At 43.9% G+C, this 24,700-nt stretch overlaps 3 protein-coding genes and 1 long non-coding RNA gene across 5 annotated transcripts; 1 reads left to right on the top strand and 3 right to left on the bottom strand.

Annotated features, from left to right (window-relative positions):
• Positions 1-453: 453 nt before the first annotated feature.
• On the bottom strand, positions 454-1,509 carry LOC123190514 (ABC transporter I family member 1). The gene has a single exon (XM_044603168.1). It carries the CDS (start codon positions 1,293-1,295, stop codon positions 621-623), a length of 675 nt encoding a protein of 224 aa, XP_044459103.1. The 5' UTR covers positions 1,296-1,509; the 3' UTR covers positions 454-620.
• Positions 1,510-11,275: 9,766 nt separating this feature from the next.
• On the bottom strand, positions 11,276-15,655 carry LOC123186179 (uncharacterized). The gene is made up of 4 exons (XR_006493565.1): positions 15,511-15,655; positions 13,142-13,205; positions 11,591-12,284; positions 11,276-11,485 (listed from the first exon to the last, which is right to left on the bottom strand). It is a non-coding gene; the product is annotated as an uncharacterized lncRNA (long non-coding RNA).
• Positions 11,981-12,839, top strand: LOC123186178 (vascular-related unknown protein 4). Its single transcript, XM_044597962.1, has 3 exons — positions 11,981-12,289; positions 12,407-12,481; positions 12,592-12,839. The coding sequence occupies exons 1-3, from the start codon at positions 11,981-11,983 to the stop codon at positions 12,757-12,759; spliced, it is 552 nt and encodes a 183-aa protein (XP_044453897.1). The 3' UTR covers positions 12,760-12,839.
• Positions 15,656-19,562: 3,907 nt separating the features above from the next.
• Positions 19,563-22,487, bottom strand: LOC123186180 (CRIB domain-containing protein RIC10). 2 transcript variants are annotated; one of them, XM_044597964.1, is made up of 5 exons: positions 22,437-22,487; positions 22,244-22,355; positions 22,027-22,142; positions 21,873-21,954; positions 19,563-19,927 (listed from the first exon to the last, which is right to left on the bottom strand). In XM_044597964.1, exons 2-5 carry the CDS (start codon positions 22,305-22,307, stop codon positions 19,674-19,676), a joined length of 516 nt encoding a protein of 171 aa, XP_044453899.1. In that variant the 5' UTR covers positions 22,308-22,355; positions 22,437-22,487; the 3' UTR covers positions 19,563-19,673. The 2 variants fall into 2 exon arrangements, with proteins under 2 accessions (XP_044453899.1, XP_044453900.1); XM_044597965.1 differs by having other exon boundaries at positions 22,444-22,462.
• Between the last annotated feature and the right edge of the window lie 2,213 nt (positions 22,488-24,700).

A 24,700-nucleotide genomic window follows, 5' to 3' on the forward strand; every position in this document is an offset into this window, starting at 1 on the left:
AACCACTCAAAGATTATAGCAACAGCTAGACAAAGACCACTCAAACATCGTGTTAAAAATGGACAGCAAGACCAGTAGACCACTCAAATATCATAGCACTAGCTAGACAAAGATATGCCCTAACACCATAAACCAGGGTAAACATCACTACCAAAATTCAGGACAGAAGTCAATACTGGATACACGAGATACTGGAACGATAAAATTTGGTTGTATACAGAAAATTCCTAATTCCTAAACCAGTAGTCCATTACCTTGTAAAAAGATCTCCAAATCTGGGCAGCTTTCCGCCAATCGAAGCTTCAGGACAATACACTGCATCTCATCACTAAAACTGCTAGACACTGAATAAGAACAGAAGATTGCACTACCAGGTGGCAATGGCATATTGGCATGACTGAGTGAATAAATCAAAGTCAAAAGAACGACCACAAATCTCCAAAATGCAGTATGTGAGCAAAGCAGGCACCAGCATATATATTGACATGGCAAATAGTATGTTCTTATTTTCCAGAAGAAAGTGTCACAAAATTGCACCATCAGAAGTTGCTCCAACGCAAAACTTGTATGGCTGGAGAAGAATTAGAAAGATACAGCTAAATATTTTGAGCTCCCATCAATCAACGCACAAGATCAACCAGAGTTTTCCTCCGGGGGAACCGCTGCGGAAGACGGAGGTTCATGGAATCCTCGATCTCAATGGGCAGATGCGTGGCGACGATGACGATCCCACCCTTCTTGCGGTGCTCCGCTATGATGTACTCGAGCAGCTTGACGCCCTCGGAGTCGAGCGCGACGGAGGGCTCGTCGAGGAGCCAGATCGGGCGGTCGATGGCGAGCAGCCTGGCGAGCTGGAGGCGCTTCCTCTGCCCCATGGAGAGCATCCTGGCCTTGTCGTTCATGAGCCTGCCGAGGCCCATGAGCTCGATGGCTGGGGCGGACCTGCCGTGCTTGCCCTCGAGGAGCTCGAACCACTGGACGTTCTCCAGCACGGTGAGCTTCTCCTTGACGGCGTCCTTGAGCGACATCCAGTTGAGCTGCAGCTTGTACTGCTGGAATACCCCCGGGGTGGTGACGTCGTGGCCGTTCCAGAGGATCTCCCCGGCCGAGGGGCGCGAGAAGCCGGCCAGCATCCGCAGGAAGGTGGTCTTGCCGGAGCCGTTGGCGCCCGTGAGGACGAGCGCCGTGCCGTCGTGGACGCTGACGTTGATGTCCCGCAGCACCGTCTGCGCGTTCCGCATGCAGGAGACGGCGTTGAGCATGAGGCGCGGCGGCGGCGGCCTCAGGGCCGGCATCTCTGCTGGATGGCGGCTCGCGAGCGGCGCGGAGGATCAGGTCGGGCGCGCGGGCGCGGTGCGGGTGGGACCGGTGGAGGCGCGAAAGCGAGCGCAGCGGCGGGCGTGGGTGGCCGCCGCGGCAGCGTGCGTGGGAGTGCGGCGGCGGCGGCGGCGGTGCGCGGAGAGGTGGAAGCGGGGGGAGACGCGAGGGTTGGTTGGGCCGTGCCGTGAGGACAACGTGACGGTCGATACGGCCTGGCCTACGCTGGCTGTGCGGGAAGGGAAACGTGGAGGCCCGTGGGTGGCCTTTGCGGGAATGGGCCTAAATGGTCCTACGGCCTCGTGAAATAGAACAGCATTTATCTGAAAGCCTGAAAAATAGCATTTCTGAATTCTCTGCGTAGGAAAAGAGCATTTAATTTTAATTTTTCTTTTTCGCGTGGAGGAAAATAGCATTTCTAATGCACATACACTTCGAAATCAGGTAGCTCCACAGTTCAACGAGAACCCATAAGCTCAAGGTTAAGATAGAGCCATAAGACGACGCGATAATGCCACCCATAAGCTCAAGTTGGAAAATCAGGTAACTCTACAGTTCAATAATGCATAACGGCTTCAGGAATCAGGATGTGATAATGGAGCACGCCGTTTCGAAAGAAAAAAAAATAATGAAGAACGCCGCCGCTAGCTCATCGACGAGGGTAAATCACGCTTGCTCAACTTTGGATATCTCGCAACTGTTCTGTGCTGGACGAGATCACGAGACCATCGTGACCATGCATGCACTGCGACTGCTTGCATGTACGCTGCTGTGTCCATTTGCATGCATGCATGCATGCATGGGCCAGAGACGCCCCAAGGAGAATCTCCACCAACGGCCTGATCCGTCGCGTTGGCTCCGTGCATGTGGCTCAAAAACTAATCCATCCATTGCTAAGCAAAGGCATGGAGTGTAGGTCCATTACCCGGCCGTTGGAGGGAAATCGATCGGACAGCGGTACACCTCGCGCCCTGCTGGCTGATCTCCTGTAGTAGTACATGTGTGAGTGTGTGCAATTTGGCCCTTGTATATGTCTAGTCGTCGGAGACGAACCACTCACATGTGTGATACACGTACGCCAAGATCGACTGGCCAACCCCTCAAAAAAAAAAAGATCGACTGGCCATAACCCTCAAAAAAAAAAACCGACTGGCCAGTAGTGCCGCCCAGAAGCCGGGATCGAGGCGCGAAATCTCGATCGGGTGCCTAGCTACCTCTAGCTGGCCAACGCAGAACACCGCATAGGAGAAGAAGAGTGGACTTTTGAAGTTTTGATGCTTGTTTTTTTAAAATACAAATACAAAAGCAGATGCTCATATGTACACGCCCACATTCATTCTTAAATCGTATGTACACACTCTATCTCTATGAGCATCTTCACAAGAGACTGAGCTTATAGATCTTGAGACCGACAAATTTATCATAGACACCTCGGCCTCGCTATTGACGAAAATACCATGACATTCCATTCCATCTCGTTCTCCAACCAAACACACCCTAAGGGTATCTCTAATGCGGACCCTCTAACCGCCCGTATCCATCCAGACGTAGCTGCCCGGACCGCAGAAGCCATCCAACGCCGATCCCCATCCATCGGCGAGCAGTCCGAACCACGATTTCCCTGCAAGCTGGAACCAAAGGTGGGGGGCTTCGCTGGAGTCCGGACACGAAACACGTCGGACGCTAACAACCTTGGCCCACCCAAAAGAAAGGCGGAGCCCGCGCTTTGTAGCTCGTCGCCCTGTTTCCATGGCAAAATCCCCCACTCTATTCTTCCATCCCGTCACTCTCCATCCAATTCCTGCCCTTTTCTCCATTCACTTCTTCCCTCCCCCGCCGCCAACTCATGGAACCGGAGGATAGCCTGCCTGAGTTGGAGGTGGTGGAGATGCAGGAGGATCCGAGCATCATGCTCGCCCGGAAGATCAACTCAGCAACGCAGCAAAATCGCCGCGGGGAAAGCCGCAAAGGAGGAGAAGCTTAAGAAGCAGAAGGCCGGCGGAGGGCGTGCTGGTGGAGGACGTGGCAGTGGGCATGCTGGTCACGAACATGGTGGAGGTCGCGGCCATCGTGTCACCCACCGTAAAGACTAAAGACGCCACCATGGCCGGAGCATTACATGCCTCTTTTTGCTTGTGATCGAGCATGTGATGATCAGGCATGTGATCAAGCGCTCGTGCTGACCTAGCAAGCGCTATGGATTGAACTTTATTTGAACATCATATTGCCATTTACTGGCAGACATATATAAGACTGCATTGAATGACCGGCTCCCGCATCAGTTCCGTTGACTGGTCTCTATGTCTACGGACGAATGCCAAAGCCAATTTGCGGGTCATCGTTGAGGATGCCGTAATAGGCTAATGATACAATCATTCTTCTAAACATCCAATCTCAAACTGGTCGGGCAGTATCCATCAACTGTTTGGTTGGTCAAGTGAGTAACGTATTTGCCGTGAACTTACCTGATCCGCGTGCGTCCATGCATCGATTCTGTTGGGTTCTGTTGGGCAGTATCCATCAGGGCTCGATCGTTGCGATTTGCTTGCTGGTGGCTGCTGATCGGCCACAAGATATATACATACGACCTACTCTACGTTGTGTATTGCTGGTGGCTGCTGATCGGCCACAAGATATATATACGACCTACTCTACGTTGTGTATATAGTGGTGGATGTATGGTGTGGTTCTTGCTCGGCGCCGGACCACGTTTAAATAGCGGTGGATGCGAGGCACCAGCCGGTGATAGGTGTTTAATGTCGGCCGGCATAGGCACAGACTGTGGTGCTCGGGACGCTGGAGTAGGTTCGTAGGCACACACGGTGGTTTAATGGTTGTAGGCGGCAGACGGATGTCATTTCAATGTGAAGAGAAGGGGTGTAGAGCGGGCATGCAGCGGATGGTGCTCTCGGACGACGAGTCGCTTCAATGCCGGCCTCAGTGAGCATCCGCGTCCCCTTTGGACGGGCATGTGGAGCTGATGCTCTGGCGGGAAAGCATGCTGGTGAGGGAGAGGGGTTTTGGGTAGGCGAAGTTTGTCAGACCATTGCGTGGCAGCGGGCTGAACTCTCACGAAGCTCGGTTTACTTCTGGTTTGTAGGAAAAAAGACGTCTGAATCAGCCATAGCTGATATAGTACCATGTATCATGTTAGATGGCAAAACATGTTCGAACCGTGCAGTCGCTGCGCGATTTGGGGTTCGGTGTAGGAGATGCCCTAACGTATTGGGCAGTTCTCTTTGGTTCTTGGTTGAGTGAGTAACGTACGTTTTGGCCGTGAACTTGCCTGGTCCGCGTGCGTCCATGCATCGATTCTGTTGGGCGGTTTCCATCAGGGCTCGATCGCTGCGCTTTGCTTGCTGGTGGCTGCTGATCGGCCACAAGATATACATATACGACCTACTCTACGTTGTGTATATACAACTCTACGTCTGCGGTCGCCGGGCGAGCCACGAGTGAGTTCGTTCGTTCACTTGCAGGTAGCTTCATAGCTAGGCCGCGCTGCGTGCTTTGACTTGCCTCTCCTTCTTTTCTTCTCTACTGTGGATGAGATCGACCGATGTGACGAACCAACGACGTACGCATGCGCATCACCCACGTACGCCAATACTGGCGTGGCACAGCACAACGCAACAAGCGTATAATATATTCAAGTCACACACTCCCATAATCCGCCTTTTTTCTTTCGTAAAATTAACTTCAACTGTTTGTATTGTATAAAAATACTTCAGAATTGAACAGAAGTATCCAAATGACATGTATTATTTTACAATAACCCATGTTTGTAGCAATGAAGTACCACAACCTACCAGATATGATATATGAGTGAGAAGTATAATTATCTATGATATGCCTTCCCTACGAAGGACCCGAAATACCTTGCTTATGTATCATTGGAAAGTGCATTAACATAAATACGGCAATAAAAGTAGTACAAAGGCATGCAAACTATAGAAACGAGTCAAAGTGTATTGTCACGATAGTTTTGGCTGCCCAATAGCCAGTTTTATTCCAAGGCAAAGAATAATCAGTTACATCAAATGATGTAGCCAAAATCAGACATGTGACCCAAGTTAATTCATGGGATTTTCTAAATCCATGGTCTACCAACAATTTTTCCTGAGAGAAACACCCTAGCTTTGTTAGTCAAAGATCACCGAGTTTACATAGCCCGGGGAAAATAGCCACTGCTGCAAGCTTTCCTTCCAATTGTGAAATTGCACCATCCACATTACCTTTTTTACTTAACCCTGAGGTGGAGCCAGGCAACCCTTTCACGAGGAACGATCCCTCTCCTTTCCGCGGTTTGGTGAGTAACTCCAGCTCATGTAAGAACCTCTCTACAAAGCAGTACGCCGCAAATGGACTCTAAATAACATTTTCATGCATTACATCCCTTCTCGTCTTACAAATGGCCCATAAAGTTACGATCATCTTTGTATAATTTCTTTCTAATAGAACTTCATCCATCATTTTTTTTCGAGAACACCTCGAAAGGGGCAGGGGTTCTTGCATTTCATTGAGAAGAAGAGAGTTGGTCCAGTTTATAAGGAAAACCGGACCCGAAAACCTAACATTCTCGGCTAATCAGGGAAAAACGAATGAAAACCCAAAAAGAAAGAAAAAAAGAAAACAAGAAAAAAGGCACTAGAACTTGGGGACAGGGACAAGACAACTGCAGCATCAAGTGACATCATCAGAGCCAGACACCAAAGCACCCAAGCCCAAGGCAGTTAGGCGAGGCTCAAGTGCAACCAAAATAACTGCCACTCGCCGAAGGGAAACTGTCCATACCGAAAAACTCTTCTGACTCGGCCTCAAAGAATCATGTGCTAACATTATCAGGTGGCAAACATCCTGACTGGTCCAACTTTGACTTTCCAGCGATCCTCGCCAAAGAGCTCAACGCCTCGATCACTTGCGGTGAGAGCGATTTTTTGTACATGTCCAGGTATGCTTACATCTTTTGCTCTGGCCCCTCTGCTTTGCTGACCTCCGGCAACTCATCAAAAGCCTCCAACATTCTATACTCTGCACGCTTGGGTGGCGGGATGTTGCGTGCCTTGTTCTTCTTATCTAGACGCCCGCTCCGTCGCCCGCCATTCTTCTCCCCATGCGAAGGCACTGGGGTCCCAAGCAGAGGTTGTGAGAGCGAACAAGTAACCTTGCTGAGAAAATCCTCCAGAGATAGTGGTGCCGCTTTAGTTTGCACCACCTTCGCAACAACATTGCACACCTCATCCATAGGCTCAACTAGAACATCAGGCGCGTTGAAACCGAGCGGCTCCTCTGGACTTGGCATCGGACGTACAAGGGAGTGCACCACAGAAGACGAGGAGGAGCCTCCATGGTGTGGCGACAGAAGAGTAGCCTCCGAGCACATATGATCAACATATTCCTCACTCCCTACGGACGAGGCACCATGGCTGAACCACATGTCATCGCCCCAAGCGGAGCAGTCCCTAGGACCAAGGATGACAGGCAAAACCTGAGGGGGCGGCGCCATTGCTTCATCAAGCATAGGATCATCAGGGCACGGATCGATGCCCACCGGCCTAGCCAAGAGCATAGCAGCAAGGAGATCCTGCTCAACCGTAGTGAGAGGGAAGACACATCCGTCCACACTATGAGCCAAGCGATCTCCAAGGGGTGGCGCTAAGAGAGCCTCGGCGTATGAGCGCTGCATAGAAGCATGGCTGGTCGGCGCGTCACGGCGATCCCCAACACCAAGTCAAGGACCGTGGGAAGGCACCGTCGAGGAGAGCTTTGGCGAAGGGCCAGGGCACTGGCTGGCAAGATGGAAATCTTTGTAGCAACACCAGCACTTTAGCGGCTCCTCGCACTCCTTGGCGAAATGCTTGCGGCTGACTCCGGAGCCAAGGCTGCGTCCCGGATTACCACAGATTGGGGCGAGTCCGTGAAGAGGAGGGCGGAGCAACAACAACAACACCAACCTCCGGGAAAGCCCGCACGCAGCAGGCAGACCGCGACACTCCAGCAGCGACCCGTGCGACATCGGAACGGCCGTCAGCACAAATCCCGGCGGCGGGCTCCCGGACCACAATGGATCGAAGACGAGGCGGGGGCGGAGAGGCTTCAGTCGATGGAGCCGAGTCGCCGGACGATGGGGGCAAACCGGCGACCATCCCGGGGGACGAGCGGCAGAGCCCCGGATGCAGCGACGGCGACGGCGCATCTGGATCGGGAACCAGCCCCGATGCCGACGCGGAGGAGAGGTGCCGCGGCGCGGACGGGCCGGATGCAGGGATGGCGAGGGTGGTGGGCTTGAATGGGGACGGAGGGAGGGCAAGCGGCAGGGGCGGCAGAGGTGGGGGCGGCGGCGGCGCACGCACGTGGGGCGCGGACGTCGCGAGAGCGCTGGCCATCCTCACCGGATCCTTGTTGATTCGACCAACTTCATCCATCATGAAAGTCATTGTTTCGCCCTCAGCTTTCTACAACCCATAATTTGTTCATGTACATCCTCATCCACAAGAACCCAAACACTCCTTACCATTCTACAATCAAGAAATGAGTGTCACCATGAGTCCTCAAACCACCCACAAACGTCACATGTACTATCTCATGCCATGTTTCCATCATATGCAACATTCCACGCTGGAAGGCTCTCTTAAGCTAATCTCCATGCAAACACCTTAACTTCCCCTGGTAATTTGTGCTTCCATAACCTTGTCCATGCTTTACCATCAATTTTTGAATTTGATCCTCCCACCGAACAACTCAAATAGTTATATACCACATCAATCAAATCTTGCCTTTGTAAATGGGAAGATTGGGATTAATCCGCATTCTTAAATAAATATAGTGAAAATCTGATATCACGGGATTTAGTTTGCATTATTAAATAAATCTAGCAAATATCTAAAACTACGGGCAGGTAGTTTGTGTTCTTAAATAAATCTAGTAAAAATCAAGGAATTCTGGAAGTTAATGTGCATTTTTATATAAATCTAGTAAAAATCTGAAACTACGTGAGGTCATTCTACAAAAAAATAAATCTAGTAAAAATCGAGGAATTGTGGGAGTTAATCTTCATTCTTAAATAAATCTAGTCAAAATCTGAAACTACGGAAGATAGTATGCATTTTAAAATAAATCTGGTAAATATCAAGGAATTATGGGAGTTAACCTACATTCTTAAACAAGATAGTAAAATTAGGGGAATTCCAAGAGTTATTCTGCTTTTTGAAATAAATATGGTAAAAATTTAAAACTACGGAGGTAGTATGTATTCTTGAATAAATGAATAAATCTAGTAAAAATCGTGAAATTTCAGGAACTAATCCGCATTCTAAAATAAATATAGTAAAATTCCGAAACTACGAGAGTTAATCTGCATTCTTAAATAAATATAATAAAGGTCGGGGAATTTCGGGAGTTAATCTGCATTCTTAAATAAATCTAGTAAAAATCAGGAATTCGAGGAGTTAATTAGCATTCTTAAATAAATCTAGTAAAATTGGAAACTACGGAAGGTAGTTTGCATTTTTTTAATAAATCTAGTAAAAATCGAGGAATTCCAAGAGTTAGTTTGCATTCTTAAAAAGTTATACTCCCTCTGATCCATATTAATTTTTGCTGATTTAGTAGTAAAAGACATGGAATTCAAGGAGTTTGATTAGGGGAGGGAATTCCAGGAATTAATCTACATTTTTAAATAAGTCTAGTAAAAATATGAAAGTACAACGGAAGGTAGTGTTCATAATTAAATAAAACAAGTAAACATCACAGAATTCCAGGAATTGGTCTGCATTTTTAAATAAATATAGTAAAATCATGGAATTCCAGGAATTAATCTGCATTTTTTAAACAAATATGCATTCTTAAATAAATCTAGTAAAAAAATCTGAACCTATGAGAGGTAGTCTATATTCTTAAATAAATATACTAAAACTCACCGAAATCAGGAAGTTAATCTAGTAAAAATCTGAAACTACGGGAAGTTGTCTATATTCTTAAATAAATCTAGTAAAAACTAGGGGATTCCGGGAGTTAATCTGCATTCTTAAATAAATCTAGTAAAACTCTGAAACCGCGAAGGTAGTCTGCATTCTTAATAAATATAGTAAAAGTCGGGGAATTTCAGAAATTAATCTGCAGTATTAACTATATCTACACCCTCTGATCCTTATTGCTTGTCACTCAAACAGATGTATCTAGCATTGAAATATGTCTATATACATCCATTTGAGCGATAATTAATATTGATCGGAGGGAGTAGTAAAAATTTGAAACTACGGAAGGCTGTCCGCATTCTTAAATAAATATAGTAAAACTCAGAGAAATCCAAGAGTTAGTCTGCATTTTCAGATAAACTGGAATTACCGGAGTTAAATCTAGAAAAGCTATTTCCTCAACTTTCTTGTTTAAAGTTTAATTTGCTCAAAAAAGACGTGAAGGTTTTTACTATGATGGCGTATGCTACAACAGGCAGACCCAAAGAATTTAGTTCAAAAAGTATAATTGTCTACTTGCGAAAAAATAATAAAAAGTTCCTAGCAATATGCATATAACTAGGCATGTGCAAATCAGTTGCAGCTAACCCATCAAGCTGGTGGTGCACGCATGTGAACTACCCCCTCCGGTCCTTTTTACTCTGCATATAAGAATTTGTCTGAAGTCAAACTTCGCAAAGTTTGACCATATTTATATGAAAAAATATCAACATCTACCATGTTAAAGTTATACGGTATGAAACTTTAAATCATGACGCATCTGCTAGTATTGATTTCACGTTGTGAATGTTGGTATTTTTTTTCCATAAAGTTGATCAAACTTTACGAGGCTTGACTTCAAACAAATCTTATATGAGAACTAAAAAGGACCGGAGAAAGTACTCTAATTGACATAGGTGGTCGGGCACCCCCATAGGCAAAGCCTAAGCTATGGCGTTATTTGAAAAATAAGCGTGCTCATTTGAGTTGAGTTAATCCCCACGAGACAACTAAACTACGGTTTCCCAGGATACGGTCGGCATGCACGCGGACGGTCGCTCCGCTCCGGGCCGGCGACCGACCGATCGGATCCTTGTGCGCGCGTAAATAATCGGGGTTGCAGATCCTCGGCGTAACCGCGATCGCCACGGGATCACCACGATCAGATTAGCTGCCACGGCCACGACGACGGCGACGACTCCATGAATCCCGTGACGTGGCCCGCGGCCATTGGTCCATGGTGGCCAGCACACGTCTGCGCCACCATGATCACGATGAACTGTAGCGTATCTCCTCCCCCGCTGCACCTTTTCGCCATTACTGCTCGAAAAGTCCATCCCCGGCGAAAGCTCAGTAGTGGTTCGTGCGGGAGCGCAGGTCTTTTTTATTCCTGAGCCACAACGAGCCTATCATTACTTGAACGTTCTGGTTTTTTAAAAATGCCAAAAGATCCATGAATCTGCAAATTTTGATGGAAAAAGCATGCATAGGCTGGCTGCGAAGAAAAGAGGAATGTCATTATCCATAAGAGCAAATAGTAGTGTTCCTGTTAGATACCCCCTCTCTTAATTTCGGTTTGTTATATAGGCATGCCCGTATTTCTAGATCACTAATTTAACCAAACGAAATAGTATAAGTTACATGCCACCAAAAGTATATATACCATTAGAAAAACCTTTTTGAGCAGTAATTCAATGGTACTCCCTCGGTTTCTAAATATAAGTCTTTTTTAGAGATTCCAGTACGGACTACATACGGAGCAAAATGAGTGAATCTGCACTCGAAAGTATGTCTATATATATTCGTATGTAGTCCATATTGAAATATCTAAAAAAAACTTGCATTTAGAAATAGAGGGAGTATTGCTTTTTGTAGCGTACAATGCATATTCATTCATCATATTGATAATCTAGAAATACACGTGTCCCTTATAAACTGAAAGGGAGGTAATGTTGAACCACACATTCTTTTTCCTACTCACAAATGAATGTGTATCTTTTCAGAAAACTTTGTAGATTCACAGTGTTCTCCCACATATACATGTGGGACATTCTTTTAGAACATGTGCATGCACTTTTGATTTCATTTTTTAGAATATGTAACCCCTTGAGCTCCGGATCCAAAGCAGTTACCACCAGTACAGCAGCTCTATCAACCCATTCAAATAAGAGAAACGTGGCACAAATGGAGAGATAGTACTAGTAGAACCAATACTGCAATCTCCAACATATGTTAGTTAAACAAAGCTGCAGTTAGAAAAGAGCAGAAAACTGGATAGCTATCAGCGTACCACATTGTGATTGGCAAGAGAGGCTTACAGTAGGTGGAGTGTAGCTCTCCATGTATCACCAGCCGGCTATGCATCCCAACTGCTTCTGCTGCTGCTGCTGCTTGGGTCCCAATCACCAAAGAATATGCATGATGGCGATCGATTGATCGGTCACAATGATCGATCACGGAATTATTCTCGATCAAGAGACCATTACAACGATAAGATTCATCCATTCTCAATTTTTAAAACGGGCGCCAGTGTCTGACAGACAGTTCACGCTCATGTACTTCCATTCATATCCACTCGCTGGAGCCGGAGCCGGAGCTATATATACGGTCAGCACGAGCCGTACCCTGCATTCCATCCAGAACACAACACCCACCTAGAAGCTTTATCACTGCTGCTAGCCTGCTTCTGCTTGCAGTTTCTCATACACATGGAGAACACAACATCGCCACAATCTTCTTGCATCAGCCAGCCGGCGGCGGCGGCCATGTCGGCCGGCGAGAGCAGCTGTGCTATGCACTTTGCAAACTTCGTGGCATCAACAGACAACAAACAGGAGATGGGTCACCAAGGAGGAGAGGCCTCTGACAGTGATTTCTCCTCTGGCTTCTCTTCCTCATTTGATTCCTTGGGTGATGGCTCCGACACCGACTCCTTCCTCACGTCGGACCTCATGGATGAAGACGATGAGGATGATTCTCTGCAGGACACTGCCTGTTCTTCCGCCGCTCGCCCTAAGGTTAGTAAAGGAAGAAAAATTAACTTTCTCTAGTTAGTCATAGATAGCTTGATGAACAGCAGTACATATTTAGCCTTTATTCTAGGTTCTAACATGATTATGATTATTGTTGTACAGGTAACCAGCATGCATGATATGCTCATGAAGTCAATTCTAACCATGGATGCAAAGGACATGAACACCGCCCAGCTGGTATGTTCGAGAAGCAATCACTATCATCTCTTTCTAGCTTCCTTCAGAGGTTGTTTAGATATTATAGTATAAGCTTTTTCTTACAATTGTGTGTTCCTGAAATACTGCAGGCCAAGTATTTCCTCGATGCGAGCTCAAGGAAGCAGGCGACTGGTGCGGTTCCAGAAGTGATCAGCGGTGGAAATAGCAACGAGAAGCAGCTGCATGAGTTCAATGATCTGAGAAAGAAAGGGCTTTGCTTAGTCCCTCTCTCCATGTTGATAGATTACCTAGGTTGATTACTGTTCATGTACTGTAAGAACGCCGGTTCAGTTATATATACAATATATATATATATATATATATATATATATATATATATATATATATAGTTCGTACATCACTCTCTTGTGGACTGTGTCAGCTGAGAACACTACTTCCATCATGCCGTCGAGCTGTCCAATCATGCCATTAACTAATAAAAACAGGCATTCAACTATCGAGAAATAATAAACAAGAAGTGAGAAATATTCAAGTGCATGACAGTGAGGAAAACTTTGTATATTGCTTCGGTACATTGTATGTGTACCGAAACATTTCAAATTTCAAGTTGAGTTAAAACCTCAGTGCGATTCATCAGTGGCATCCAAGTTGAAAACTTGAATGTAAAACGTATCTTACCTCAGCAGAAAGCTTCGGTCAGATTTTTATGCTGTCAACATTTTGCCGAAATGAAGACATTTACCTTGAAATTAGTAGAAGATATCAGGTTAGCAATAGCATCAAGTGAAATACGGATTATGTAATTCTCAATCTTTCATGATATAATGATTAGTGAGCTGGCTCATTCAGTTTGAAATCTGAGTTTGACAATCACATGGTCAAAAGATTCCGTTAAGCCTATACGCACACGTCAATGATGTGACCAGTAGGTAGAAGTAGAACTGACAGGCAAGCTGCAATACTCTTCTGACACAAAGGCTAATCTTTCTCTAATCGCTACTCACTAGAAAGTACCAGAGGCCTGCTTAATTAATCAGAGTAAGCAGAAGGGGTATCTCTGAGTTTCTATAAGTATCAAAACCTACCAAATCAAAACAAGTTCTTTATTAGTCTGCTAGGAATAAGTTCAGTCAGTAGTATATTTACATGATACAGCAGTCTTTACGGAGGTTGCAACTAGCAACCCATTTCTCTAACAAAGTAAGAAATTTCCATATGCCATCACAAGGAGGCAGTTAGCATCCAGTGGACCTTCAATACTAGACACCTATAAGCACATTCCTCGGATTCCTCCAAAATAGTACAAAGGATTAGCAATTTAAAGGACAGGATTGTCGCAGGTATGTGATACTCATTCATCAAATTCTGGCAGGAAAAGTCACATTTATGTTATTTAGTGAACCTACATTTCTTCTGTTCCATATGACACAATCTTCAGCGCTGCCAGGAAATTCTCTTTCCATAGAATACAGCGGATAAGTCTGAAAATGCCCACTTGCAGGTCTGACTGTTATCCTTAACTCATCTTTTATATATGCTGAACTTTTCGATGACAACCTGGATATTATAGAATGTAGATCGTAAGATAAGATTTAGTTGGAAAGTTCTTAGGATACTGGATCCACTTCTAAGACATCCATGAAAGGGATTGGTTGGAATGTATAGAAAAAGTGCAACAGTCTGAATCTGGTGGTACTTTTGAAGATATCGAGGGTAAAATGGACAAGATGGGCAAAACACAGAAGGACCATCTTTTATAAAAACTCTAGATGTTATTCAAAATGTTTTTCAAGGCTGAAAACATCTATGTAAGAACATTGAGCAGTTGGGTGCCGCATCGTTATCAATCAAGGTTGGTCTGGGGAGCACAGAGCAGAGCCGTATGACCAACAACTTCTGAAGTAATCCTTGTAACAACCAAGTGAGTACCATTTACAGTAATTTGACATTTGGGGATACTGTGAGCATAAAACAAGACCTTTTGACAATGCCCCTAATCACCACTCATTAAAAGCAAAAGGTGCACCTAAATCCATGTGCTGCTAGTTAAGTCAGCAAGATGCGCAAAGGCAGAAGAAAATATTTCTTTAAACTCCAGATGTTGTTCAAGCATTTCAAGGTTGAAAACATCAAGCTAATAACAACGAGAAGTTCAGCGTTGCATTTTTTTTTTTTGAAAGGCCTTTGGTTGCATTATTGGCAGTCAAGGTTGGTTTGGGGAGAACAGAGGAGAATGACCTGTATGAGACATCAACTTCTGAATCAAAAGCCTTCTAACCACCAAAAGTACCATTTATGGTAATTTGACATTGAGGAAGATATAAAAGAAGAAATAGTGGCAGCGCTGAGCTGAAAACATTTTTTTCCCCTCGAAGTCAGTCTCCTACTCACCATTCATCAAAGGCGAAAGGTGCACCTAAATCGCATATGCTGTTGGTCAAGTCGGCAAGAGGCCTAACCCATATTCCAGGGGAACATATCATACTCCAGAGGGCAAACCAGAAACAAGACAGATCCAGCGAACGCGCAGCGGCGGCATCACCACCACCATCATCATAGGCAGCCAAAGCATCGGCATCAGCATCGGCATCACCGTGTCCGAAAGAGACAAGGAACTTACAACAGGTTGGAACTGCAGACCAAGCACACATATAAAACAACCCACCATTGCATGGAATCTGGTGCTTCGTCGAAAAAGAAATCTGAATTTATCGCCACTTGCCCAACTTGATCTTTCCAAAATGCTGCAGGCAGGAGCCGGCGCCACACTGGCACACCAGTAGCCCTATTACCGGGCTATTGCGCTGCCGCAAGCGGCGAAAATTCGCCAAGGGTTTGGGATCGGTTGGCATTATCCAATTCCAACGCGCAACTTGCAATAATCAATTCCAAATTTCTCGGTTCCGAGGCAATGTCTAGTGCCACCACCTCGATTCTCTCGTTAATTTAACAAGTTGGTCGCTGATTTACAGGTCGGCAGGTCTCGTGGGGAGAGGTGAAGAACGAGATGGGGAGGATAGCGAGAGCCACGAGTGAAATCCACTTACATAGTCACGTGGTACAACTTCGCCGGTGATGGGGCGAAAAAGCCGGCAGCCTGCCGCCGTTGTATGGATGATTTTGCCACCGGCGGCGTGGCGGCGGGTTGCCTCGTCTTTGCCGGAGAGCGAGACGGACGGAAGAAGTGAAGAGGATCGCGTTCCGTTCCTCGGGCCGGTTTCGACTGGAGTTGGGCTGGGCTTGACGGTACCAAATTTAGGTTGCCAGAATGGGCTGGACTGACCATTTCAGGGATGCACTTTCGATTCACTCTCTCTTATCACCTAAAAAAAACCCTGCAGGAGATATTGGAACATTCTTCTAGTTTTTTATCTTGCAATATAGATCATGAATTTAGGAGCTCAAATTTTGAAGCTCACAATCTAGCGAAACATTCTCTTTCCCTCGCGGTTGGCCGCCATGTATGGTTAGGCCAGCCGGGAGATCTTCATTTCGTTCCTGTAAACATTGTGATGGGTTAATAAAGTTTTGCGAGATTGTCTAAAAAAACCCTAAATAAACCCCTAAAAAATCACCTAAAAAATCGTATCTAAAAAGAGGGGCACCCCTAAGAAAAACTAATAAGAGGGGTGCGCGAGACGGAGCGCTCCTTTGAGAGCCTCCCCAAGTGTCACTAGGGATGGGCTGGGAGCATGCCACTTGGCGTGCTTTCAGCCGTCGTCACGTGTCGCGCTTTGGATGCTTCCTCTGTATTGTTTTTCGCATGCGTTTTTAACTTTTTAGATGGTTCCTTTAGGCTTTCACTGGTCTTTCTTATCTTTTGGACCAAAAATAAAATTTGAAAAAATTGTGTGAAAAACACATTGTTTTTACTTCCCCGTGAGGCATGGATTTGGTTCCACGAGAGGCACGGAGTAGCTTCCGCGAGAGGGACACCCGTGCCTCTTGAAAACGAAAAAAACACATTTTTTTCCTTTCGCAAGAGGCACGGGTTTGCTTCCACGAGAGGCATGGCCATGCCTCTTTTGGAAAGGGAAAAAACATGGTTTCGATTCGGTTTTTTCGAGAATTTTTTTTCGTCAAGACCTGAAAATCCGCATCTGAGCCCAGGCTCAGATGCTCCCGCTCAGAAACAAATTCAAAACAAATACTAGAAAAATTCAAAAAATTCCAATTTTTTGTGTGGTAGATAATTTGACGCATGAGGTCCGCTCCAAATTTCAACTCATTTGGATATCTGAGCAGCTCTCGGCAAAAAGACAAATTGGGTCAAAACAGTTCGTGAACAATAAACTTTTTTACAGACCCTGATTTTTTCTTTTTTGTGGAGAGCTGCTCAAATATCCAAACGGGTTGAAATTTGCAGCGAACCCCACGCATCATATTATCTACCACACAATTTTTTTTTGAATTTTTCTAGTATTTGTTTTGATTTTTTTCATCGAAGCAGGTGCAGCTGAGCCCGGGAGCCAAATTGGCCTTCTCCCCTATCAACATGGGATCTAGTCTCGTAGATCTCGACGTGAGGAATTCAATGGTGAAAATAGTTCGAGATTTGGACGCACAATTTAAAAGATAAAACATTTTGAATAAACGCACTTATAAGAAAATGAAAACTCCCAAATTGCGACAAGTGTCGCACATGCAGTGCGTCACTTGTTGCAACATGAGAGGTGGGAGTGACTTTTTAAAGAGTGCTCTTTAAGTAGTGATTTTGCGAGAATCACATCTCGTGTTATGCGAGATAGAAGATACTACCGTTGAAGCTTTTTACCCCATAGTGTAGCTACCGGGCCGGCCTGTTTTGTCTTTTTTTCCTTCATTGAGTTTGTTTGATCGAGTGAGTTCGCTCGTTCGCTCGTCTCGCTTGTATTTTTTCTCATTTTATTTTTATTTTTCCTTTGTTTCTTCTGATGGTTTTCTTTGCTGGTTGTTTTTGGTTTTTACTTTGGTTTCCTTTGGTGGTTATTTTCTTCATTTTTCCTTTTTTTTTCTTTGATTTTCTTTATTTCTTCATCTGTTTTATTTATTTTTTATTTTTTCTTTGATATTCTATGATTTCGTTGTTTTTTCATCGGTTTTCTTCATTATACTTTAGTTTGCTTTTTTGAACGGTTTCTTTGTTTTTTCCGTCCAGTTTTGTTTCTTTGTTTTGATTATTTTCTTTATTTTTTTGGTTTTCTTCATTTTTCTTTTGTTTCGTGCTTTTTTCAGTATACAATATACATTTTTAGTATACACATGAAACATTTTTCGATACACATTGAATTTTTTCAAATACATGATCTACATTTTTCTTAAATGCATGTTTTTGAACACTTTTTCGAATACACGCTCAACATTCTTTAATACATGGTCATCGTTTTCTCCATACACAGTTAGAAAATTTCAAATGCTTGATTGACATGTTTTCAATACAAGATTAACAATTTTCTAATACATGATCAATATTTTTCTATGCACATTTTAACATTATTAAATTGCAAGATTAACATTTTTTGAATGCATAATCAACCTTTTTTCTACACATTTTCCAAATGCTTGATTAAATTTTTTAAATACTTGTTCAACATTATTTAAAAAACTTGATTAATTTTTCACATACATGATAAAAAAATCATATTTTTTTAATACATGGTCAACAGTTTTTATATATAGTCAACATTTTTCCAAATACTTGTTTAGCATTTTTTTCAAATGCTTGATTAACATATTTTAAATACATGATCAACTTTTTTAACACACATTGTATATTTTTTGTATACACTTTTTGTATGTACGCTATAATTTTTTTCTATACACATTTAACATTTTTCAGTGCATGATTAACATTTTTCAAAACATTACGAAAAGTACATTTTGTAATATATATGTTTAGAATTTTTGGAACACTAAACAAAAGTAAAAAATCAAAAAAAGAAACAAAAGGTCAAACAAACAAAAAAGAGGCAGTGGCCTCGCGCGAGCTGGGCCGGCTCATTTAGGCCGCCGCCTTCTGCTTGAGCTGATTATGTCTCGCTTACAGCGAGACATAGTCGTTCCCTCTAGGGGCCCCTCAAAAAAAAACCTAATATGAGGGTCACTCAAACGAGCCGGGCTAGACTGGATCTTTATTTCCTCGCAGTGCAAAGAAAGGTTACAAAATAACTTCACCATTTAAAAAAATGAAATAACTTCATCGAGCCATTCATTTTGCCAAAGAAAAATTGAGAAGAAATCAATCCACAAATTACACAAAACACAGGAAAGGAACATAGTTATAAATGTAGCTATACAAGGATGTTTAGAAAAGCCACACTACTAGGAGAGAAAATAAGGTACAACATCATCTCCTCCTCCGAGACCAACACTAACCATTGTCACCCCAAGAGTAGCTTTGTTCTTGATGATTGCCAGGATTTCAGATGTTGATTGCCTACAATGCGTCTGTTGTGTTTTTTTAAAAGCTTCCATAGAGAGAAAGTGAGGCAAACAACAAACCTGGTTGGAGCAGGGCAAAGGACGCGATTTTTGCCATACTAGTCTTTGGTGATCTATTTATCAACACTAGGAGAACACGGGTAAGTGTGGATCTCTATGAGGTTTATATGTCTTGTGTGGGCTAGCGGCTATGCCTTGGCGGTAGAGATACATAACAAGAAATTAGAGTCTCACAACTCTATCTCGTCATGTTATGGCTGCCGTGGAGAGGAGACTATTGTATTTCGGCCAGGTGGGTTAACGGCTTTCCGACAACGCAGATTGAGGCCTAAGCTTCATGGTGACGGTAGCGACAACTATGATGCCGAGTTTGCTTTGATCATTGGTTCTCTCTTTTCTTGTATAGTTTTCGGTGAAAGATATAAAATTACATATCCTTGTAAAAATTGTGTCCTAGGTCATCGTGTTTTAACTTCTGACCTATTTTCGTTGGTTCATTATGGGGTTTCATCAGAAGGTTCAAGAAATATTGAGATGCAAGCAGATCCAACTAGAAATGGAGACATCAAAAGACCCTGTTGAAACTTTAGATCTTATTAGGATATTTTGATATTCATTGCTATCCCAACTTGTTTGATTGTACTTCATCATTTAGTAAGAGAAAAAAAGAAATGCACGCTTTTAGAACAATCCATTGTATTCAGCTACCTATGAAATCAATACATTTACAATTCTCAGTTTTTTAGAACCGCACACCCACACTTACAAACACACTTTGCAGCCTTGCCTGTCACTGCATCACGCCACTGGTGTCAATGGTATCGGTAACGGCTGTTGCTGCCTTCGAGACTGATGTAGATGAATCATTTGGCATTGACGAATCTACTAGAGAGCCAACCGTTGTTTTCTTCTTTCGCCTTGTCTTTCTCGGTGGCGGGCGTGGAACATCAGGGCGTGGAGCTGCCGCTACGTCTTCCCCGGTGATCTCTGAAGCTATCCCGAGAGGCAACATGTCCCGTGGGAGTTGGTGCTGCTGCTCGAAGTCTGCCCAAGAGTCACATATAGTTGTTTTATACGCTCATCGGTGACAAGAAAACAACTGAAAAATCCATTTTTTCCAATTTCTACATAATAATAATTTTAGTTCCATTTTAAAAGCATGAATTTTTGGCCCCTCAAGTGTCAAAACGTCTAGATCTAGTCCCTTACTTCACCAAAAGCGTCTTTGATGATGCGGTGGTTTCATACATGTGCTAACCAGTGGCAAATCTAGCATGACAATGGAGGGCAGGCTCAAAACATAAGTTTTTAATCTAATTAACAAGTGCATTGCAATTGGTGCATGTAAAACACCTCAATATAATTTTCAAGTGGTATATTTAGTTAAAATAGGATTTTTGGAGGGCGGGCTTAAGCCTATCGAAGCCCCCCTAGTAGAATCGCCACTAGTGGCGACCTAGTTAGCATCGAGGGTTGGAAAATCAATCATAAATAATAGGAAAATAAAATATAGCAAAAGTAAGGAAAAACGAAAGCATTTCGATTAAGTAACTAAAGATTGTAAGGGTTTATAAAGTCTATTACAATGGAAAAGATTTTGGAAACCCATGGATAAATAAGATTCAAAAGTTTTTTAATAAAATTCGCTTCTTTGTGTTTTGGGCTCCACATATTTTAAGGCCTTTTTTGGTAATATTCCTGATTTTTGCTTCTAAAGTTGAAACTAGTTTTCCTATAAAAAAGTATTTATTATTTTTGTAAATCTTAACAAAATCTACTTTCCTGAAGAAAATCCATATTTTTCTTCTAAATTTCTATTAAAAAATATGTATTCTTGTTTTTATCTAAATTTGTCGAGTTTTGAACTAAAAAGTAAAATATTTAATTTAATGCCCTCCATCCGTCGTTCCTACTTTTCTTATTTTTGTTAAAAAAAATTGTATTGACTGAGCTATCATGTGCCACTGCTAGGCATTGTTGAAACCCTTTTGATTGGGCAAAGGACCGAACCTAGATGTGTTTGACACTTTTGTGACCAAGGATTTCTAGTAATAGAGTTAGGGGTCAAAATTTGATTTCGCTAGTAGTTGAGAGACCAAAAATGCACCCTTTCCTAATGTATACGTCTGATCACTGAAGAAGCTCATGTCCTAAAAATGCGAAAACCGTGTAATGCAGACAATGTTTGCCATTTGTAGGCAGTTGTACATGTATCCTAGCATGTTGTTGTCAAATACGTAACTTATCGGTAGATTGACCAAACAATTCTACAATTTTATAGTTTGAACATGATTTGTGTGATCCCTTAATTCTGGAATGTGAAGACAAAGGTAGCGCTTAAGTGGACTATCACACATATGGTCGATGGCCATTTGAAACGAAGTTGGAACCACTAGTTTGTGGAGGAGCGATGAAGGTGACACTTGCATGCACCTAGAAGGTTGAGTGAGGTTTCTGTTGTAAGCCAAGCTGGTGGTTCCCCATGGGTTGTCATGTTCTATGACGGTCGGTGTGGATGGTTGCTGTTATAGTTTTAGCCTGGTTTTCCACATTAACCGGGAAACTCTTGCCTTCAAGTTTTAAAAAGGGATAAAGGTAACTTTGGTTTTATCGGTACTAATAATTTTCAATAAAATGCTAGTTTTATCAAAATGTCTGCAAAACACGCTTGTGGACTGGGTGGTGGTTGAGAGCTCACTAGCATGCGAATTGTTTACTAACATGTGTTCCGGGCGCAGCTTCGGGATACCAGATCAAGATCAAGCCAATAAAATTTGTTGAACGTGGCCTCGTGCCCAGCATAAAAATAGTGCAGGTTGCCATGTTTGCACATGTACACTCAAAGTCTCAGATGATGAATCATAATCTTCCCAAAACAAGGCACAATCACAAGAAGCCGCCAGACCAAATAGAGAATTATGCCGAGACAAGAGACACAAAACTGCTCTCACTCCATACGAAAACAGCGGCGTTGCACGTTTGAACATACCTTGAGAAGTCCAGGACATCCCTGCGGACGGCGCGAAGTAGCCCAAGGACGAGAAGTCAGACGACCCCTCGATGACATTCATCTGGGAAGTAAAGGTGATCAGGCAGGCAGATGGAACCAGAATTTGCGTGTACGGTCGCACTGAAATGGTTACCCAGCTTGGAGAAGCATTCCCCGTGAGCGTCCCCGGCGTGGAGCTGCTCCAGCCGATGTGCGCGACGTGCTTCACGTCCGTCGGCCGGCCGATCACCATCTCCTGCTCCTTGGCCGCTGCAAGAACAAATTCAGATCACGCCTGTCTGTCCTTGTTCTGCACGATCAAATTCAGAAACCCCCACACTAGCTAGTCCTAGTTAGTTACACGCGCTCACCGAAGATCTGGGAGATGATCTTGAAGCCCTTGAAGAACCCTTTCATCTTGTAGTTGGACGCCATATCGATCGCACCCTGCTGGCTGCTTGCTGCCGCCCACGGACGCCCTTCCTAGGACGAGAACACACACAGTACGTCAAGGATGAGCTTAGAAGCAAACATCGGGACGAGAAATGGGTGACAGAGATGTACTATCAACCGGATGCCGTGATGGTCTCGTGCGGAATGAGACGTCGGGCGTGTAAATAATGACCGATTGGTGAAATGTGTCTGAAAGGCTGATGTGCGTACCACCTCAGAGAGGAGATTGGGTGGTTGGTCGCCGATGTTGATGCTCCTCCTTAGCCGTAGCTCCTACTGAAGGATGGTCTGGAGTGTACCGGCGATTCCTGACCCGTCACCGCCCGTCCTTTTCGAGCTTTGGTAGTGTTTGCATTTTGTCATTAAGAAGCTGCTAGGACGTATTTAGTCAGGGTTTGTGAGTGTTGCGACAGGGATGAGATGGACTGAAAGGATTTGTCATGATGCTACTCCCTCCATTTCACAATGTAGTGCGCCCGTGTTTTTCGAGATCCAAGTTTGACCGTAAATTTAACCAACGAGACCGACTGCGTCGGGAACAAAAAATATACTATAATTCCGTGGTATAATTCTTGTTCCCGCCGCAGTCCGTCTCGTTGGTTAAATTTACGGTCAAACTTGAATCTCGGAAAGCGTGAAAATAGTTTCCCAAATGATAAGTTCCACACGTATGGTATGAAATAATCTGGACCTAACATTTTTACAGTTAAAGTTGCAATTTGAAAAGAAAAACAACAAAAAAAGACTGAATCCGAAAAGGAAATTGGCATGCTTCACAACTAAAGTTGCCATCCTCGCATTACTAAACTTAGCATAAAAAACGTTCGAAATTATCATGTGTCCGTGCCACACGTATGTCACTTATCATGATCTAATAGTTTTAGTCCCGCAGTTAAAAGTGCATAGGAAGCATGTACTTGTGGGATAATCTTTCGGGTCATTATTTTACAAGTCAATGCTAGTAATATATTGGAATTGAATGGGCATGGCCCATTAACAATTTTTAAAATCTCAAAGTGGTCCATGTGTAAAATAACAAGTGGTGACTCTAATGTTTAATCTCGTCCCGAAAGTTGAGGAGGTGTGAGACCTGTATATATAGTGGGTTCTCTTCGCCACTTTATGTGGGGTGTTGAGGAGAGAAATAGAAGACCACAAGCGCCCTCACTTGCCTAGCCGGACAGGGGCGGGGCACACATGCGACCTATGCGTGAATGGTCTGCCGAAAACCGGTCCATTGCCTTGCATAGGTGCAACTTTCTTTTACAGTTTTATTTTTTGATGTATTGGTGACAAGTTAATTATTTCTTGTTTGGTAAGTATACAACATAGAATCCAAAGTAGGTTTGTGATCGTGATCACCGCACGATACTGCCTCTGGTCCTATATATTATATATACTGCTACCGGCCATGCCCAAAGACACACAGAAATCGAGTTAGGGTTTTGCCTCCTCTCTCTACTTGCGCCATCACCGTAGTCTACTCCACCCGATCGCCGGCAACGGGAGAGCAGGTCTTCGAAATCTCTCACCCTTTTGATCCTACACCGGGAGATGGTGAATAAGGTTTTCGGGAAGCGCTCCACGCGATTGCGGAAGTTCGTGAACACGGGACAAGTTGTCACCACCAACATCGACGTCAACAACATCGTCGCTCCTGCAACAGTCATGGCAACTTCATCTACGGACAATTAGTACGTGTACCGTGATCTGATCTTGTCTCTAATTATGATAGTTGTTGCATGAGCGATGTTGTTGTTTCGACAATCCAGTATGCTAGAGCTTCGCATGCTAATTACCATTCTAGTCATAAATTATTTAATAGAACTAACCATGAATTTGCCTAATTTTCCAACATATTTTCATATGGACTACATACATGAATGCATCAGGACACCATCCACAAGTAGGAACTCCCTGCCTGTCGTTGACATCGTGTGGACTTTGCCCGTCGGCTCGCTGTGGTGGCGTTGAGTGGGGGAAGGATGTGTTGTAGACGATCTTGATTTTCCTGGTGGGGGCTCCTCCTGTGGAAATTTATTTAGTCCGGAGTCTATCTACGTGCAAGAAATGAGGCTGTACTTGGCAGATGAAATTATTTAGGTTAGTTTGCAAGGCCTAGCTAGACGGAAAGGTACATCAGGGGGTAAGTTGTCACTTACTTCTCATAAACGAGAAACTCACAGGCTGTGTCTCTATAGCAGTAGATTACGATATTCAAATATGAGAACTAGAAATGACAAAGATGTATCAAACAGGTACCATGACCTCGTCTCGTGCAGCATGAATCAAACACGGGATGTGTAATGACAGATTGATGAACTGTGTCTAAAGGATTGATGTGCATACCTCACAGAGTTTGTGGGTGTCAATGT

This window comes from Triticum aestivum, chromosome 2A (assembly GCF_018294505.1).
Source record: "Triticum aestivum cultivar Chinese Spring chromosome 2A, IWGSC CS RefSeq v2.1, whole genome shotgun sequence".
Lineage (NCBI taxonomy): Eukaryota > Viridiplantae > Streptophyta > Magnoliopsida > Poales > Poaceae > Triticum > Triticum aestivum.

What these genes read in the sequence shown, in the direction of transcription:
- LOC123190514 (XM_044603168.1), bottom strand. Translation starts at nt 1,295, where the DNA reads ATGCCGGCCCTGAGGCCGCCGCCGCCGCGCCTCATGCTCAACGCCGTC.
- LOC123186178 (XM_044597962.1), top strand. Translation starts at nt 11,981, where the DNA reads ATGGAGAACACAACATCGCCACAATCTTCTTGCATCAGCCAGCCGGCG. An exon ending in CTTCCGCCGCTCGCCCTAAG is followed by an intron (nt 12,290 to 12,406) that starts GTTAGTAAAGGA and finishes ATTGTTGTACAG; the next exon opens with GTAACCAGCATGCATGATAT. An exon ending in ACATGAACACCGCCCAGCTG is followed by an intron (nt 12,482 to 12,591) that starts GTATGTTCGAGA and finishes GAAATACTGCAG; the next exon opens with GCCAAGTATTTCCTCGATGC.
- LOC123186180 (XM_044597964.1), bottom strand. Translation starts at nt 22,307, where the DNA reads ATGGCGTCCAACTACAAGATGAAAGGGTTCTTCAAGGGCTTCAAGATC. An exon ending in GATCATCTCCCAGATCTTCG is followed by an intron (nt 22,143 to 22,243) that starts GTGAGCGCGTGT and finishes TTGTTCTTGCAG; the next exon opens with CGGCCAAGGAGCAGGAGATG. An exon ending in GATGTCCTGGACTTCTCAAG is followed by an intron (nt 19,928 to 21,872) that starts GTATGTTCAAAC and finishes ACTCTTGGGCAG; the next exon opens with ACTTCGAGCAGCAGCACCAA.